Source organism: Bufo bufo, chromosome 7 (assembly GCF_905171765.1).
Source record: "Bufo bufo chromosome 7, aBufBuf1.1, whole genome shotgun sequence".
NCBI classification, from domain to species: Eukaryota; Metazoa; Chordata; class Amphibia; order Anura; family Bufonidae; genus Bufo; species Bufo bufo.
Window position 1 is genome coordinate 149,532,766 of NC_053395.1, and position 20,255 is coordinate 149,553,020.

Sequence of the window (20,255 nt, forward strand, 5' to 3'; positions counted from 1 at the left end):
ATTAGCAAGAAAGTGTAGGAATGTTATTTTATGGAGGTATATAGGAAGGGATACACAGCACTGGAAATCGTATGCAGCTGACTGGTCTCCATATCCCTATGCTTGTAAGAGCTTTCCAATATTGCAGTTGACATTGTAGCAAGTGCATTCATTAAAGCAAGCATGTGCTGCCACCTGCAGGCTACAGTTCATATTGCACCGCTAAACAACGAAACGTCACTGCTGTTAGGCTAAATTTACACTGTACCATCTGCATGGAGGCCAAATAAATCTTCCAACAGATCCACCAACAAGCCCATAGATTTTATTGGACTGCCCTTTTGTTATACGTTTATCCAGAATATGTGAGGCTAGTGTCCCAACTGTATTGAAAAGCACCAAATGTTTAATGCAACTGAATACAGTTAAAAAAATGAGTGTACGGTTGCATAAGTTTGTCTATACATTGGACAGGTAGTCGCACAGAATGTAAACATTGTACACAGTGTGAATTTAGCCCAAGCAGAGGGATTCCTGTAAATAGTCGTAGGCACCGTACTGCGTGTTTTCACTAGGTGCAGGTCCGTTACCTTCTGCTTTATTTCATTGGGGCCTCCTTAGAATATAGTGCCAGCGTTGTAATGGACAGGTGAATACAGAATTCCCCTGCTGCAACAGGAGCAGAGTAAATGCCTAATAAATCATGTAATACAGGGTCATGCCCAGTCCTTCAGGGCAAGAGCCGCTTTTGGCATCAGTTCTCAGAGATGTGTCCCAGGAAAGTGACTGCTCCCCCTAAAAAAGGGTTGTCTAGGACTTTATTTTTGATGTCATGTCCTTAGGATATGGCAATCAATATCAGATCAGTGGGGGGAGTCTCACCGATTATCTGTTTGAAGCTGCCGTGGCACTATGGTGAGTGCCACAGCCTCTTCACTGTTTACCGGGCACAGTGCCCTACATTTTGTAGTTTCAAAACTTCACTGCTCAGCACAAGGAACCAACGCAACTGGAGGATGTATACGAATCCTCTCTTTTATTATGCCAATAAGCAGTAAAACAACGTGTTTCGGGGGTATAAACAGGTCCCCTTCTTCAGGTTGCAATTGTGGCTGTGGATGGAACTACAGATTATAGCAGAGCATCTCGTTAAACTGAATGGGACAGGACTGCGTGTAGTACCACGCACAGCCACTACAGAAGGTACGGCACTGTGCCTGGAAAACAGTGAAACCGCCGCAGTGCTTGCACAAGCGCCACAACCCTTTTGCACAGGTCATCGCAGTAAGGCTGGGAATCAAACCCCTGCCGATCTGATTATTGATGACCTATCCAAAGGATAGGCCACCAATATGTCCCAAACAACCTCTTTAATACAGTACATGGAAAGAGGTTGTCCTGAGTATTAAAAGCTATTTTCTCCTTGGAGGGAAAAAAAGGGAGTGCATGCAAACATCTAATTAAAGTAGCTGCATATGAAGATCCTCTGCTGTACCTCCAAACCTTTATGGCAATTGAGACAAACAGGCGGTTCATGATTTTAGGGTCTATTCTTGGAATTAGAAGTGTCCCTTCTGATCTCTCTGGAATCAAATCAGTAAACATCTAGATTGATCTCAAAACCCATTCTACACAAATGAATTATTGTGCTGCCAATGACACACAGACGTTCCGATCTACAGAAAATAAATCATTACAGAAATAATATTAATTAAATGTTGCATAACTTAAAATCTGAATGTAGTCCTGCTACATGAGAACATTAAATAATTTAAACTTCATACAATACTGTTTCCCATAACAATAAAACATTTCCCTTCATTCGTCCTAAGGTGCTACACAAAAATTAACACTCGCAGTTGTCTGCCGGAGAGACTGGTCTACACAATATTACGTGGATAGAGTCTCTGGCAGCCACAAAGTTAATTATACATTTAACCCCATTGCTGCAGGAAAAAAAAAATCAACACGGATATAGTCGACATACCATAAAATACATCTAGTGTGGACAAACAGTAGAGCAGCTGCTGATAGCTGCTAGATCACTGATTGTATATTCCAAACCACTCTAGACGCAAAGAGGTATCGCCAAAGGAAGGAAAACCATTTCTCTAGCGCCACCTTGTGGAAGTGGCTCCCTATGAGTCAAAGTCCGACTTTTCAACAAGCCTTGCCATTTGACAAGGAATATAGTCAAGCCAACTACCCATGAGAAGAGTAGGATTCTGGCTGGCTGAGTGCAAGATGATTCTTCTTCCTCGGGAGACACCTCTTTGCATATTGCTTTCCCATGGAGCATTGCCAATAAGTCTCCATACCATAGAGCTCTTCTAGTAACTCTCCATACAGGACTCTTTAAGGAGAGCCAGTATCCTACCTAAGCTGAAACCGCACTAGAAAAATTATAAAACAAAAGTTGTAATAAGCAACACTTATCTTGTGTTTCATAGGGTTTATATGTGGTACTGTGGGGGTAAGGTATATATGGGCAGCATTGGACCCGCTAAGAGTATATACTATGATCTGTTGTTAAATCACAGACACCAGTAGTCTGATGCCCATTTCTGCACCAAACACCCAGATCCAGTATACCCATGTTAATGGATAGAAATCCAAAAATATACTATACTACAATGTATTACTGAGCAACCACAGTCATTACTTAGGGGAAATTATAAAAGATAACATGGCACCAATATCATCTTAAAGGAGACTCGCCCCTCCATAGCTGAGGCTGGCATTTTTCTGGTTAAGCCAGTCTATAAAGACCTGTACACCAGTAACCAGATATATCGCTGTGTCACATAGGCTGGACACGGATCACAAGCATGGGCGTAGCTATAGGGGGTGCAGAGGTAGCAGTCGCTACCGGGCCCAGGAGCCTGAGGGGGCCCAAAGACCCTTGTGCCCCATAAGAAGACACACAACGCAATTAGGGAAGGGGGGCCCAAGCTGAACTCTTGCACCAGGGCCCATGAGCCATTAGCTACGCCCCTGATCACAAGAATGGGTGTCCTGTATCTCCATAAGCATGGAGTAGCTGGTCAAATATGCTGTACTCAGCTATCTCTGGAAGTGATGCTCAAACTCCCACTCACTACCTTCATACGAGGCCATGGGACGCCCGGTTGTCCTAAACAGTGAGGGTCCCTGCTGTTGGATCCCCACCGATAAGATACTCTATTATATGCATAGGGGATAAGCTTGTGTTTGGGAAAACCCCTTTAAGGATTCACGTACGTGGCTGTATCCGCAAAATACGGACAGCTTCCTTGCACATTCTGCATTTTTCTCACTCCTTTCAATAGAAAGGCTATTCTTGTTCCCAATACAAACAGGAATAGGACATGTTTATGTATGCAGAGCTCCTTAGAAATGAATGGGTCAGCGTGCTAGCTGCACAAAATGCGGATGGCACACAGATAACGAAAAGTACTGCCATGTTCATGAAGCCTAAGTGGCCGACATCCAGTTGGTTATTTAGTTATACTTCCTTGCTAGTTGGCATAATGAAATTAGATGTGCCACTTACCAGTACTCACTGTGGCTCATTGATGATTCAAGTATCTTATACTGGGTTGGCAAAGTGAGCCTGAGTGCCAATCACATTTTTTAACTAATATATACCACATTCTAAAAATGAAGATTTTTTTATTTTGTGCCAGAATATTGTGCCTGCGCCATTTTTATTTAGTGTCAAATTTATGACCAGTGTGTATTTGGATTGTTAAATGTATCTATAGATGTGATTTTGCTGTAAAAAGTGCAAAAAGTATTTTATTTATTTTTGTGTAAGACTGTCTAAAGATGCAATACAATGCACTCGAAAATACCTATTTGCGACCCAATGTGTCACAGGGCTTTATACCGTCAGGATTTTGCACCACTTTTTAGACCACCTTGCAGCTGTTCTAGTGTAAGACTGCAAAGCAAGGCGCAAAGTAGGTTTAGCCGAAAAGTTGGCAGACAGTCGTGTCTAGCATGTCACAAATGGGTACAAATTCTGGTGCATGCACTTAATATATTTAGTGGCGGGACAGGCGTGTGCCACAAATTCTAGTGCAATTAATGTAGGATTCTAGGCGGACAAACATTAATATATCTCCCCCAAGGTTTCGTGTTTTTTTGTTGTTGTTGTACTATGTGTTGATTTAAAAAAAAACAATTCATTTACTGCAGCACTCGCCTCCAGTTTTTTAAAGGAGTCACGGACTGTACTGGTCTAGACGCAGCCAGGTGAGCAATCCAGGAATAGCAAAAAAACGTCCAGCTCCTTTTCCTTAAAAACCAATGCTTTATTCTTTCACATATTCAATTAAAATCCATGTGTTCAAACGGAGAAACTGTCTGGATAAAGGGCCCATACGCAAGTGGCTCGAAACGCGTTACATTGTGCTACAGTTTCTCCGTTTGAACACATGGATTTTAATTGAATATGTGAAAGAATAAAGCATTGGTTTTTAAGGAAAAGGAGCTGGACGTTTTTTTTTGCTATTCCTATATGTTGATTCTATATAGTCATCCAGCAGCAAAGGGGTTAAATTTGCACATATGTGTACACAAAATCAATATAATACAACTTCTAGATTCAGGTATATGAACTGGGACTTACACTGTTAGAACCAAGTGTAGAGTTGTGCTCCAAGCCTAAAGAGAACCAAGCACCTATACACAGTGCAGGAGCCATTGAACGGCTAATTGTAGTCATATCGGCACACTGTCTCACGCGCCATGTATACAGTAGATCTCAGTAGTGATGTACGAGTGCTTTGTTCACCGACAGACTGCATTCATATTAATGGCTGGGTACACTAAGTTTAGGTGATTGCTTCACTTTGTAATCCCAGTTACGTGAATCTGGGTCCTGAGGTTTTCAGGGAAATAAATTACTTGCCATAGAAATAAAATTATGGCTTAATTCACACAAAAACGCAAACATAAAAAGTGAAATAAAATAAAACAATAAAGAGACAACAACACAGTAGATGGAAGAATGGTCCAATGATCCATACCCTATGAATTCTGATTGGCTTATTAACTTTGGAGTAATGTCACCACACACAGTAGACATTTCTGACGAGTAAAACGTGTGACATGTTCAACCCATTCGGGCCTCTGAAATCAAATCTCACAGCACAAATGCATGGATCTTTCAAAGGCTATAAACATCTTAACATTAGCCAATAAGAAACTCTGTTCCCTTCCCTGTAATGAAATGTAAGTGCAGTCTTTTAGTCCGGGTAGTTGGATGATATTTTTGGAAATAAAAAAGAAGTGTATTTTCAAGCCGAGTAATGGATATTTTTGGGGTTGCATACGTTTTGTTGCCTCTGTTAGTTTTGCTGGTTGAACAAAAATGCAAAAAATTTGGTTGGAAATATTCTCTACCATATGTGATATCTTCTTTAGTACCATGCAGTGGAGCTGGAAGTGCACCAAAGAATACCACACTGGAATACATCTTCTCAAAGCCAAAGAATCCGCATCAGAGGGGTGAAACGGGGCTGTCCCTCCTTAGGGTATTAATATATTGTCCTTTTTCTCATCGGTCCGTGATATCCCATCATGTGCTTTTAGGTGGCCGTGAAAGGTGCATTAAAAATGACACATATTCTTGAATGGAGCATACAGTAGGTGATTTGTATCTGAGAGAGAAGAAAGATCACCACTATGGGACAATGGGTGGTATGGCTGGGAATGCTCCTGAGCAGGGAGATGAGTGACCTCTCTACTCCCTGAATTTGATCTGTATCGAGGAGGAACAGAATATGAATATAGACATCATGGGAGATGTTTCCAAGTGCTGGTGTCTTCGAACAGAGTTTGTAAAAACTTGCCCCAAAACATTTATCCACTACAGCTTCAGGATTTCTGCTAATCCAGGTTTCATTTGAAAGGGTGGAAAGTTATCAACAGCGACTGAAAGGTTAGGGAATTTATAGAAAACAATGTTCTTAGCCAGCAGTTTTGTTCGGAAACCACCCTTGTTGCTTTGTTTTCTCAGAAAATGTTTCAGCCTTTTGCTGCTTTTGCCCTCATAATTGTATCCACCATCTCATTCTATGTGGAGGATCATGCAGCAATTCTAACAAGCATGAGCAAATCATCTTTATCACAGCATTATCCTTCAAGATACTGTGTTCTAGGCTTTGTTCTTAAGCATGTAACCCTTCAGTCTTTCTATATGAAGGGTGTATTTTCAAGACTAATTCATTGAAGGAAGAAAAACTAATATTTGGTCCCCTAAAAAAAAAACAGCAGCAGATCCACTAGGCATATAAATGTCCATCTGAAATGAGTTCTCTTACCAGTGATCCATTCATTAGTGCTAATATACTGTACTTTTCTCCTAGACCTATCATACAATAAAAAGGGTCCAAACACACACAAAATAAAAATAAATATGGAATTTTACAGTACCTTAGTTTGTTAAAATATTTATCCCTGCCATATATAGCGACATGCTTCCATTGAGAAGCTTGTTAATTTCGAGGAGGGGTCTCCCACAAGTCTTTGGGCCCTCATTATTGCAGACTTCAGATAACTCTATTCCTATAATTGGACTGGAGAACCAACAACATATTGCTTTGCAATAATTTGCTGCCCCTCACTTAGTGATGAATTTGAAAAGTTATTCCAAAAAACATTTAAGGGAATGAGATGATGCCTTTCTGGTAAATCGCTCTAGAAAAGTTCACAATTGACATATGTAGGGGCGATGAAATACTGTTGTTGGCAGGCTGGTTTCACCAGGTGGAAGTGTTGCCTGGGTTGTTGGTTCGTACAGTTGCATCAGAACCTTCTGCTTCTGAGGAGTCACAGTCCGATTCTGCAAAGTTTCCTGGGTTCTGCAAACATTAGATTACATTACGAATTAAAGATTGCCACCACAAAATCCCCTTAGTCTTGTTTTTTTTTACAATTTTATTTTTTAGATTTTGTGCAGCTCAGACACAGAAAGCTAGAAACAGATTTACCTGTGGTTCCTGTCCAAATTGAACATGTTTTCAAAGAGATAAGATGATGCTGTCACCATGAGGACAGATACAATGATTTATACAGAAAAGACTATTAATATTCAGAGCAGTCACCCTAGGTATAAAAACAGTAGGACTGCTCTCCTGGTGCTAGTTTATTCTCATCCTGTTCACTTTCCCCCATTTCTTGCATGACAAAATAACAACTTTTAGTAATTTGTTCATTGCTTTCCAACATGCCTACAATACCACAGATTTGAGACATGTTCCTAACCTAAGGAGGAGTCCTAATCCCCATAGTATTTGTATTTCTGTTAGGTATATTTTAGGAGATCTAAGTTTCATCCATCTTCCCCTTACCTCATAGTTGTGGTCCTCTGCACAGAGCTTGCCCAAAGACATCTGAGTCTTGACCCTTCTCACTGCACACTCTTTGTCAGACAACCCATCTGATTGTGTGGAAATTTCAATTGGAATCTCTGGTGTTTGAGATAATATGTCTTCCAGCTTGTCACCTAATGGGTCCTTACGGCTGCTTGCTAGGTCATCTGGGCTGTTAGAATGATCACTAGTGTTTCCCTCTTCTCCATCAGACACTGAGAAGTTTTCTGAGCTGAAGGTGGAATAAGACTGGTAGCTGCTCATTCCCCGGGGAGGACGATGTCTTCTTGGGAATTCAACTTCACTGTCAACCTCTCCCTCTTCCTCTTCTGATGATTCGTCTCCTGTCTGTAGAGTAGGTGCAAAACTGATTTATTAGAGATGACTTTCTATACAATAATAATCTATATAATGTTCACATTATTACCTAGGTATAAGGCCTCTTTCACACGGACGTCCCGGATTTGCTCCGGATGCGTCGTGGGTGCATTGAGGGAAAACCGCGCGAGTAGGCACGCAATTGCAGTCAGTTTTGACTGCGATTGCGTACCGATGTTCAGTTTTTTCCACGCGAGTGCAATGCGTTTTGCACGCACGTGAGAAAAAACTGAATGTGGTACCTAGACCCGAACCCATACTTCTTCACTGAATTTATGTCCCATGTGCATGGACCCTAAGGTGTTTTTTTTTCTCCTCAAATTGTTGGCCTGATGATAAATGGAGAAGCTACCCTGAGCTCTAAGCAAGTTCAACTTCACACAGCAAAACCATGCTAATGTCTGAAGTCTCTACTATTGGTAGAACGTACCATAGGAATTTTTATATTTCCTGGGAAATCAAATAGCCATGTGGTTCTTCGAGGGAGGGTGTAAGATACTGAGACATAGCTTTCAAAAAATCTATGCTGGTTTTCTGGTATCATTGCATTAAAAAGGTTGGCGCTACATTTTCTTACATCACTTCTGAGTTCGATTTTCATGGTATCCATCTGGGAATTGCACGCAGAAATGATATAGAGGTTAATTATTTTATATTGCCTATTACAACCAATTAGTTTGAAAATTGAACAGCTCCAATGTGACAGTATATCACACCCAAAATGCTATATTACTCACTAATGCTTTGTGGCCAGGAAGAATGACTTCCTTAATATTGTTTGTGTTGTGTACCCGGTGACATTCCTCATCTATGGAGTACACGTCTTTGTGTATACTTGCTATAATGGTTCGAAGAGTTTATAGATTGCCCTTCTTTATAAGGTATCGATTAACCATCAGTGTTTGGTAGACAAGAAGCAGTTTACTTCGATCTAAAGCCTGCAGTTCAACGATGAACAGTATATATGAGCTAAATAGTGTTGCGTCTCTTAGAATGGCATTTTACGCATCTGCCTGCGCCTCCGGTTCTTCCGAACTTATAACACTCAAAATGAAAATTTTTAAGTGGTTAATCACTGATGTGTCATGGACGGCATAAGAGTGGCCTGCTGCAGCGTGCCCTCGCAAGATATAGCAAATATTTTGAGAGCGCTCTGTATACTAACTTCTGACTGGGCTTTATTCTCCTCAGTGTGGTGGCAGTGGCTATTTCTCACTCTGGTGTAAATGGGAAGATGTCCTGGCTGAAGATAGTAATCAAAGTGGTCTCAGGAGATTTGCTATATATTTAACAAGATCATACTGCAGCAGGCTGTTCTGACGATGTCCACAATTACTGAGTGGGAAAGAAACCTCTCTGCCTATTCTGCCTGATTAGCCACAGAGGTGTCAACCACTTCACTTCTCTTGGAGAGAAGTGAAGTGGTTGACACCTCTGTGGCTAATCACTTTAAATTTGCATATTGGGCACCATAAGTTCAGGAGGACATATCTCAAGAACAAGGGGGCACACTCAGATAAAATAAACTGTCATGCTCAGGAAAGTAGAGCTATAGAGTCATTTAGCCCATGTAAACTGTTTATATTTTTTGTCATGGTGGCATGTCCTCTTTAAGACATTATGACAAATATGACCTATATATATAAGGCTCTAGTGCAGAGCCAAAATGTCGCCATTGCAACTGGGGTGAATAAAGTGTTATCTTCATTATTATTTCTTGGAGTGCTGCCCTTTTTTCCACTTGTAATTGTGGGATTGGCTTTTCCCTGTGGGCCGTGCACCAATAGAGAGAGAGAGAGAGAGAGAGAGAGAGAGAATAAATATAATCAAAGACAAAAGATATGAAAACAGAAGAAGATCTGCTCCCCAGTATCTAAAGATATGTTATTAGACAGTTTGGTCACAGACTGGACCATTTTTATACAGGACATATATTATATGTAAGTTAAAGTAATTTTTCATGATGCATCATTTTTTTCCAGTCTTTGTCCTAAGAATACTTGTAGAAAGATATGTTGCTGTCCCTCTCAGCATCACTTTCATGCTTCACTGTGCGCCCACAGCCACAGAAGATACACAGATACTGATCTAATTATAGGCTGCATGGCCATAAGCCATCAAAAGATCTCCTCGGTCACATTCAACAAACTGAGCACTGACTTATGATTCAGTACTACGAACTTAAAGCAAGTGAGAAACAAACGGAGCACTTACCTGGTGCCCTCATTTTCATCTTTTCAGCTGCATATCTGCCATTTCCCAAGCTACTCTTCTGTCTTCCAAGATTGCCGCACTGCTTGTCAGACCACCTATTGCATACTGTGCATTTTGTAGTCCAAAAATTGCTGCTGCCCTTAGATTGGCTAGCATCTACTGATGATGCACAGTGTGAATCAGGTAGTGTAAGAAGCAGTGCACCCACCTTGGGTAAAGAAGGAGCCTGGGAATTGAAAGATGTGCAGCTGAAAAGATGATAAGAAGGGTACCATAAATGTTCTATTTGCTCCACAGTTACAGTGAATTTTTTTTCTTGAAATGGAGGGTTACTTTAAGGACTAAAAATTACCTTTCTAAGGGTCCGTATTCTTCGTGGAAGGGCAGGAGGTGTAGGAACAGCAAGGGCACTGACACCTACTGCTGCCCTAATTATAGGGAGCTGGTCCACTCCACTGTGCTGTGGCTCAGATGCCTCCAGTGTATGATGGTGTCTTGGAGACTCTGGGGATTTTCTCTCAGAGTTCCTCCGCTCTGTATTATCACTTCTAGAATCTTCCCAAGTTTCATGGTCAATATCTGGAGGAGGGGAGGCCTCTGGACAACCAAGACAAGGTTTGTATAGATCTTGTTGACAGTAGTCCCAGGCTGTTTCTGACTGCATGCGACTGTCAGCTTCCAGCGTGCTGGACAGAAGGTCAGGACTGGAGCCAGACATACACCGCTGAGCATGGCAGCTCAGAGGACTTCTTAGTGCAGCTGCAGGGCCAAAGTAACGCAAATTGTTGGCACAGTTAGCAATATTCTGGCCATGCACATTGAGGGTTTGATGGCGGGTCATCATAGGCTGAGCAGGTTCATGTCGAGGGCTGGGAGGGGTAAATGGGGGAGAAGCAGGAGACAAATGATGAGTAGCTTGAGATGGCAAAGGAGAGTCCTGGTTTTTTATTGCACTTATGAAGTCTGCATGACTCCCCTTGCTGTTTGCTCGTCGGTGACGTGGTTTGCTGCGGTAACGATTCTTTCCTCCAGAGGATATCTTTGGACTTCCAGATATGGGAGAAGAACCAGGGACATTTGACTCCATACTAGTAATACCATCTGATTTCAATAGATCGGGCCTACAAAAAACACATTAAGATTAATGCTTTATGATAAAAATTGGTCAGCAATATATATTATTGACATTAGTAGTTACTTACCGCCTAGTTTGAGATGATGACTTAGAGGAACCACCTTTCTTTTTGATCAGTTTCTCCACAGCATTAGGATGGACTATAGGGCGAACAGGGTGTCGCTTATATGTCCCAGGATATTTTTTCTCTACAGTTTGTTCACGCCTAGAAAAGTCAGGGTAATTTTTAATTCAAAATATATACAGTATATTCATTTGACTTGACTGATTGGTGTTATGTGTTCCTGCTGAAGGAAAATTGCAATGTCAGACTAGTTTGTTGTCTACTTAAAATTTCCATTAACCTATGAAGAAAATGAAAGTAGGAGAGGGAACAAAAAAAGAATTGAAAGGGTATCCAGCTGGGTATGACACACCAACCTCAGCAAGTTGAGTATAGGTTTAAGCCACAGGATACACATGTGACTTAACACAAGTTTTAGGCTGTGATTTTATTAGGAATCTTAGGGGTTAAAGAGGTTGCCTAAGATCACAATATGCCATTAATATCAGATTGGTGGGGAACTGACTGTGGGCACCATCGTCAATCAGCTGTTTAAAGGTGTTGTGGTGCTCGGAGGATAGCTGCAGCCTCTCCACTAATTACTTTTGTCAATGAAGCAGAACACCATAAACTTAGCAGTGGTCATTCTGTGTACCACAGTGCTTTCACTTGCATGGGACAATGTTTCTTTGCACAGGACAGATACTAGTGAGAATACATTTAGGAGGCTGCAGTTCTTGCACACCCCTTCAAACAGCTGATCGGCAGGGGTGTCAAGAGTTGGGCTCCCACCAATCTGATATTGATGGACTATCCTAAGGATAGGTGATCTCTGACAACCCCTTTATAGACAGTCCTTTCTATTGAATACACAGGTCTACAAGAGCATGACAACTGGTGGTCTTTTCGAAGAAACAGGTCAGTATGCATAATATATAGTATGGCGGAACTAAATATCTGTCATAGGAATTCTGGTCTTTTAGAGAGGTTTCACTGTATGTTGTGGTGAGATATTTCTACATTTTAGCTTTGCTCATGTACCTGATAAGTTCCTTCTCACGGACTTCCAGCTGCAGCATGATTGCACTCAGCTCCATGTACAGGTTATTGGCTCTCTCCAGCTTACGTTCATAGTGCTCACGGATATCTAGTGCATGCCTGGTGGAGATTTACAGTTTTATCTTAAGCATCAATAGATAGAAAACACGTGCTATAACTACATTGCTATAATACAATCTGAGGAAAAAGATATAACCAGATAGATTAAGCCATATCCATAAATATTAATTCAGAATGTTTGCTTAGCACACAGAAAAGGAGGACCATTCTATCCTCAGGATAGATCATTGAAATTAGATCAGCAGGGTTCTGACTCTATGCACCCCTGGCGATCAGCAGTTTGAAGAGATGCGCTGCATCCTCTTCAGGGGTAACCTGCATGCCATCTACTTTGTAGTGGTGGTGTACTGTAATTACAACTGTTTGTCCCATTCAAGTAAATGGGAGAAGAATTTGTGATTACACTGCACCCCCACTACAATGTAGACAGCATGCAGGTTACCCCTGAAGAGGACACATTGCTCACACGAGCACCGCAATCTCATTAAACAGCTGATTGTCAGGGTGCCCTGAGGATAGGTCATCAGTATTATGACACTGCACAACCCCTTAAAGAGGTTTTCCAGGAATTATTTAAAATGGTCACCAGTAACCTGTCCTAGAATGTGAGCAGGATTGGTTGCCTTGACTTGCAGAGATTCCTATGGGATGAGGTGGAAGGGCCTTGTATATACTACATATTGGTGACCGTTCCTGTCAGGCTGCTCAGCCATGATGGCATATCATAGGCAGGATCACATCATCACCATCTACTGTAGAGCAATGGAGTGTGTAGTGAGGTCCCAACCCCTCACCCCCCTAGGCAGCTGTGCACGTGGAGGCAACCAGTCCTGCTCACATTCTAGGACAGGTTGCTGGCTGCAATTTTAAATCATTTCCAGAGAACCCCTTTAAGGTTGTGTTCACATCACATTTTTGTCCCATATTTAGAGAATACCTTTGGAAAAACAGGAGGGAAAATCATAGTACAATGGGCTTTTTTTTTTAATCCTAGTGTATGTTAAACATATACAGTATGTTTTTTTTATAATGGAACTCATCACTCATGGCATCCATCTGAGGCACATATCTAACGTCATACATATACATTAAATAAAGGAGAAAAATGTAATGTGAACACGCCCTAAATGGCGTTTACTCACTGCAATAAACAGGAAAACCACCTGCTACCAATTAGGGCTCAACTTCTATGGTGTCCCACTGGTCTTTCTATGAAAGTAGATGGATGAACTTTGTCTGGACATATGGTATTCTCATATATGGACTTACCGCAGTTCCTCTCTGCGTCTACGGATCAACTCCTCATCTAATCGATGGATACAGGTCCCCTCACTCTTGATTTTCTCAAAATGCTTCTTTACTTCTTCTCTCCATTCAGCCTGAAATAGATAAAAGAAAATTGTGTCAAGTAGTTTTATTCATCCATTGGGCCCTTGGTGCACATAGTTTTCTTTTTTTATGGATTTTTGGATTTCATTAACAAAATGCTGGCAAGCTCCACTGGATGCCATATTACAGAAGTACTCTCCTCTAGAAATGTTGTTTCAAGGGTAGAATATGCCTATCATATGATGCTATACAGAGGCTACAAAGCGGAATATGAGTCCCAGTATACTATATCACATCTGTATTGTATAGAAAATGCACTCATGTCAACTGGAGTAGCTAATGGGGGGCACGATCTAATGCCCCTATCCTAGATGTCAATTTCATAGGAAGCTATTTAGCATGAGCATACATTTTTACAACCATGGGCTATAATGGTTTATTGTCCTACCAGATATATAGCTGTAGATTGGGATAATATGTATATTATATATAATGACAGAGGTTTTGACAATGGGTTCTAAAGGCAAACCAGAGGAGATATCAAGGCAGTCTGCAGCATTGAATTAATAAAGCAGCAGAATAGGAAGCTGCAGAGAGCGGAAGCACTCTAGGTCTAGAAGGCTATTAAAGCTCTTTCAGAGGGGCTGACAATACAAGAGGCGCATAATATGCTCACAAATGCTCCAGTCACTTCAGCCGTCATCAGAGCAGAAAAATTGGCTATTTTTGTCTTGTGCTGAAAACCTCTGAGTCATGTGCGCACGGAGGAGGCTGCATCAGCTCGCACATTATCTGTAACGTTCAAGATGTGCACTGACTCACCTGGGGGCTGTAGGGGGCTTGTTTCAACACAAAAGATATAATGATTGCTATGTCCCCCCCTCCTAATCTACATCTTCTTCATGTAAATCATGTAGAATACATCTCCGAAAAAAGAATAAAGAAAAACAATTGGATTGTAACTGCTTTGAAAAATGATATTCAATCGCAGATTGTGAATAAGAGATTAGAATAAAACAGTTTGCATGTTTTTCCTCCCAGAAACAGCGCCATACCTGTTCACGGGCTGTGTCTAGTAAGACAGCTCAGCTCCATTTAGTTGAAGGAGGATGAGTTTTAAAATCAAGCAAATCAAGCATATAGACATACTGTACACACTTCTCAACATTGAAATAGCAACACGGAGAAGGACAAGTCATTAGGTAAATGCAAAAAGTAGCAGGTGTCGCTAGGATCTGCAGATGATGAAATTTTCAAGCACCTAGCTCCAATCTGTGGCATGTAGTAGGGGCATAAAAGCCAGTTTGAAAGCAAAGTTTTTTTAGCCACATGAAACTTCAAAAATCATATCAAGTCATGCGGGATGATTGTGTGATGTCTCTTGTTCATCGAAGAGCCAGTTCAACACTTGCCGCAATCCTTGAACTGAGAGACCTTGGTTTATCACTCCAGCAGATCACTACGTGCCTAGGCTGAGATATCAGCTCTGTTCTATGTTGCATATCCCAGTGGTTGGGAGAGCAACGATAAACTGGAATGACAGCAAGAGGTTAAAGAAGCGAACCTTTGCACGGACGGATCGTCTGATTAGAAGAATGGCACGTAGGGATCCATTCTGTACTGCAGGTGAAATTGGACGTCACTTTCCAAGCCTAGAGTGGCAAATAGTGTACACAAACCATCAGAAGGCGTTTGCATGACACTGGACTATGACCCAGACGTCCAGCTACAGATGTTCCACTGAGCTCACACCGCTCTCAAAGGCTATCATGGTGCACAGCAAGATGGCAATGGAGGCTGAAATGGAAGTGACTATGCTAAATGCTACCTATGCAAAACGTAGCATTTAGTATAGGTTCCCATCCAGTAGAGGTCACTTTGCCGTGGTGGAAGGGCACAAAATAATTTTGATCAAGAATCTTACATTCATTTATACAGTGAATATAACAGTTTATATGTTCTTTGATCATGTATTTTGTGTAAGCAGATGCTGTTGCATTGTATTGGATTTTGTATTTTCAGCCATGGTAATGCGTACCTGCATCTTAGGATGTGCTAAATACCTTTTGTGTTTGTCTTTGCAGCACAAATAATAGAGTTATATTAGGAGCAAATTGTCATCTCTTTTATACTATGCTCACTGAGGGGGTATGTAGTATGACGTAGTGACAGAAACATTGAACTTACTGTATAATGCTGGAAGCATGCATGAGAGAAGGATAATATGCTGCCAGAGAAGTGACCAGCTTATTCATGAGCCATAGAAGAAAACTATGTAAATCAGCAGCTCAGTAATTAGCCCAACTCTTCTCTGGCAGTGCATGACTCTTCTCTGACGCACGCTGCCACTATTGTACGGTATTTTCTCTGAATCCACTTTATATTAGCAGATGAGTAACAGACCAATGAAATAAGTGTGCCTGTCACTACGTCATATTGTCCTCAGTGAGGGCAGCATAAAGTTTATGACAGGTTTCCTTTTCCAGTTTGGACAGCGCTTGTTTCGATGGACACTCCTCTGACAATGTGCTGAACACCAGAAAATGTTGAATGTTCATTTATCCCACAATGAAAAATTACATGGAGTCCAGTTGACTGCATAGATGAGACATGGCACTCTTTGGCTAATAAAGGGGGGTTTCGAGCTGAGGACCCCTCTATAACAGTCCTATGAAATGGGATTGTATGGACTAGCTAAAGTGGTTCCAAAGGTTACAGTATATTTCTGAATTATGAAACATGACTTCAATGAGCCTGACTCTGCCCAGAAATCCAAGGACAATATTATATTTCTTGCAGCCTCATCTGGAAAATATAGCTGTAACAAGACCCGAGCAGTGTGGGAAGCAGTCATGACCAGATCTCAATAATTCATTATTATTGATCTACCTGCATTTAAATAGGGGGAAAAAAAAGAAAGATGTGGCTTTTTCAACCTTTATATTTTCTGTAATTTGTAAAATACAAATTTCCTAGAAATAAAGTAATATTATCATACCTGTGATTTAAAATATGTCTCCTGAGGTGTCCCCAGGACGTCAGCTGAAGCTATGTCCAGGTGCATGAGGATCTGTCTGAAAGATGGACGGTTTCTGGGTTTGCTTTGCCTGTTGAATACAAGTGGGAGAAGAGAGCCGCTATCAATATGCAGGTACTGTATATCGCACTGGCAGATCCAGCCATTTGAACAACCACCATGTAATACATTTCCTTTGCAGCAACAAGACATGGCTTCCTCTAGTGACAACAGATGATCACCTGGTATTTCTGAAGATGGACCTATACCAACCAGCTGACTGCCATGCCTACTATATTTAATACTTGATTGCCTTTATTAATTACTGAGATATAAAGTTAATCAGCATATCTAAGAAGTATATCTGAAGAATAAGATATATCTGGTCAGTGTAATGACCGGCGTCACGCACAGGGAGGGAAAAGGGAAAGCCCTGCCCAAGGGAGAGGGAAAGGTGGTGACCCCTGACTCACCTTGCGGCTGGCACCTGACTGCCCTGACGTCCCTAGACGGGTTCCTCACCCGTGCGGCGATCACGTGCCTAAACCCTGGCTTTCCCTAAAATGAGCCCTACTGACACTAAGAGGGAAACACCAGGGAGAGGACAGACAAACACATACACCCAGGTGGGCGACCACAGCAGACCACAAAGGTCCAACAGGGATCCGGAGGGTAGCGTTCTGGACCAACTACCAGAGAACGCAGCAACACAGCTCCAGAGGGTCAGAATAGATGTCCAGGCAGGAAGCTCTATATATGGCAACCAGAGAAGTGTGAGAGGGGAATATAAGGAGGTTGGGAGTGCTGGACAAGGAACAGCTGAGGAGAAGGAGCTACGGATCCCTGAGTGAGCCAAAAGGGTTTGCAAAGCAAACCCAGAAAGCTACCATAAGGAAACAGCCCTATCTTACATAGAGCGCGCAGCCAACCGCTGCGACTTCCTGACCCCGGGTATAACGGAGTCAGGCGTGGTTCTTGACACCCTCGTGACAGTCAGATGTTTACATGGTCCTATATATACAGCATTTAATAACACTTACTTCATAGTAGAAAACATTAAAGGATTAAAGCTATAACACAAAGTGATGCAATGTCTCTGGATATGTCATCCCTTTCTGATCAGTAGGGGTTCTGGCAGCTGGACCCTGAAAATGAAGGGGACACACCACGGCCTTCCCTATAAAATGTTCTCTGCATGGTGGTGCTCCTGGTCACTGGCTGTACAGGGTGCTGCAGCATGGCTCCATTCACTTGAACAGAGCTGTGCATCAGTCCTCTGCACCGCGGGTGGTCAGGAGCTGTGAAGGGGGCACAGTGCTAAAGCATTAGTAAAGCAGTCATAGAGCCCCAATAATCTCAAAACAGTGAGGGTCCCGGTAGTCAAACCCCCATGAATACAAAGTGATTGGATATACAAGTGATGTGCCATCCCTTTGTGTGATGGGAATGCTCCTTTAACTTCTTTTTTTTATGTAAGCAAAATGTAATTACAAAATATTTCATGTATACATCTCGGGTAAAATGTTCCGCCTATGAACATCGTTCACAATCAATATCACATCCTGCATATCATTTTCAGTAATTAGCATAGCCTGCATGAAATATTAATAGATATATTTTGTACAAGCTCCTGCCAATGTAATTTATGTAAAATAGACGTATAATTAAAATCTCTGTACATAGAAGAAGCAGTGATTAAAATTAGGATGCTGAATAGATCAACTGAGATAATTACTGTATAGAGGATGTAAATAAATGTAGGTGTCACAGTACAGCATAATGGGCCTAAGATAAGAATTCAAAGATTGATTTCATGAATGATTGCAATATCATACGAATTATGGAGAAGATATCATAGCCAGAAAATGATCGACAAAAAGAATTGAGAGCAAAGTATAAACTATAAAGAGTGACAGAGCTGTATTGACAACTGGATATGTATGGCATTTTTCCAGTGTACAAAGAGAAATAAGCAGGGGTGGTGCTTTCTCTACCAGGCCAGTCAGGGCCTCCTTATGCATCCATGTGCTAAATTATACAATGGTCCCTCAAGTTACAATATTAATTGGTTCCAGGACGACCATTGTATGTTGAAACTATTGTAACTTGAGTAATTGGTTCCAAAGCCTCAAAATGTCATCCAAGATAAGAGAAAATGAAGATTTAAGAAAAATAAGTTGATAACGAAGACAGATAAAACAAGTTCTTACTAGGGTACCGAACTTTGCAAGTTCGGGTACCCGGACCTGAACCTGGACTTTTTCACTGAAGTTCGGGTTCGAGTGATTTTATTATTTTCATTATAACATGGTTCATTCTTAAGACAGAATGCTAAATAAAATGTCCATTGAGGGGTTAAAAATAATTTAAAAAAAAAACTCACCTCATCCACTTGATTGCACAGAGCAGGACCTGCAAAAGAACCTGTGATGACGTCACCATGCTCACCACGTGGTGAGCGCGGGGAAGTCATCGCAGGTCCTACTGAATAAAGATAGAAGGATAGAAGGACCTGCAGTGACGTCAACGCGCTCACCATTAAGAATGCTATTATTTTCCGTTATAACCATGTGTGGGGATTCGCTCTGGTAGACAGGACAAGCGGACGCAGTATAGAGGCAAAGACCAGTTTGTAACTCAAAGACTTCAGGGTTTTATTCACACTTATGGCAACAAAACAGTACAACAGTCCATTTGCAATTTTGGTGTTCATTCACACCTAGACAGTTCATACAGCATTGCTCAGGACAAAACAGACCTCCCAAACTCAGGCCTCCAGCCTAGCACACGGCTCAGATTCCAATCCAGCGATTGCCAGAGCTCCTCTGTCAGAGAGAGAGGTAATTACCACCAGCTGACACTGCTGGCTGGGTTTTTTATATAGGCAAGTCAAGACCCGGCCTGGAACGTGGGGAGTAGTCACCCACCCAGCACTTTGACTACTCCCAGTAAGAGCCGTCCCGGATCAGCTATTACAGCTATACTAAATCGCAAGGTGTCAAACAGCAACTGCTGCTGACAAATGAAAACTGGCTCTTACTCCACCGAGGCCAGGAACCTCGGTGACACATACCTTCCGTCAGCGGCCTGCCCTGTGTTCCACTGAGAACTTGAAGTTCTGTAATGACAAGAACCATCTGGTGACCAGAGCATTCCTCTCTTTGGCCTGGCTCATCCACTTGAGAGGGGAGTGGTCGGTCACCAGACAGAACTTTCTCCCCAACAGATAATAGCGGAGAGACTCGAGTGCCCACTTGATGGCCAGGCACTCTCTCTCCACTATACTGTACCTGGTCTCGTCTGGGGGGAGTTTTCGGCTCAGAAAAACAATGGGATGTTCCTCCCCATTGATTTCCTAAGAGAGTACAGCTCCGAGGTATCGGTCTGTACCACAAACTCCCTCTTGAAGTCAGGCATCAACAAAACCAGTGACCATGGGACCGACTTCAAAAAAGACTCTTCCGCCTGGTCATTCCAGAGGACCATCACAGACTTCCGTCCCTTCGAGAGCCCTGTCATTGGAGCCGTTAAAGTGGCAAAATGGGGAACGAACCTCATATAATAGCCCACCATTGCCAGGAACTACTTTACTTGCCTCGTGGTGACAGGTCGGGGCCAAAACCGAATCGCCTCTATTTTATTCACTTGGGGTTTGATAACTCCACATCCAATGAAGTACCCCAG

At 41.9% G+C, this 20,255-nt stretch overlaps 1 protein-coding gene across 2 annotated transcripts in view; it reads right to left on the minus strand.

Moving 5' to 3' along the window:
• Positions 1-3,422: 3,422 nt before the first annotated feature.
• The window catches only part of MAP3K13 (mitogen-activated protein kinase kinase kinase 13), a 150,572-nt gene continuing 133,739 nt past the window's right edge, over positions 3,423-20,255 (minus strand). For both annotated transcript variants that reach the window (XM_040440229.1, XM_040440230.1), the window contains exons 7-13: positions 16,554-16,662; positions 13,496-13,605; positions 12,149-12,265; positions 11,132-11,269; positions 10,282-11,050; positions 7,317-7,685; positions 3,423-6,827 (exon numbers count right to left, since the gene is read on the minus strand). In XM_040440229.1, coding sequence (XP_040296163.1) covers positions 6,726-6,827; positions 7,317-7,685; positions 10,282-11,050; positions 11,132-11,269; positions 12,149-12,265; positions 13,496-13,605; positions 16,554-16,662 — 1,714 coding nt within the window. In that variant the 3' untranslated portion in view covers positions 3,423-6,725. The remainder of the gene's footprint in view (positions 6,828-7,316; positions 7,686-10,281; positions 11,051-11,131; positions 11,270-12,148; positions 12,266-13,495; positions 13,606-16,553; positions 16,663-20,255) is intronic.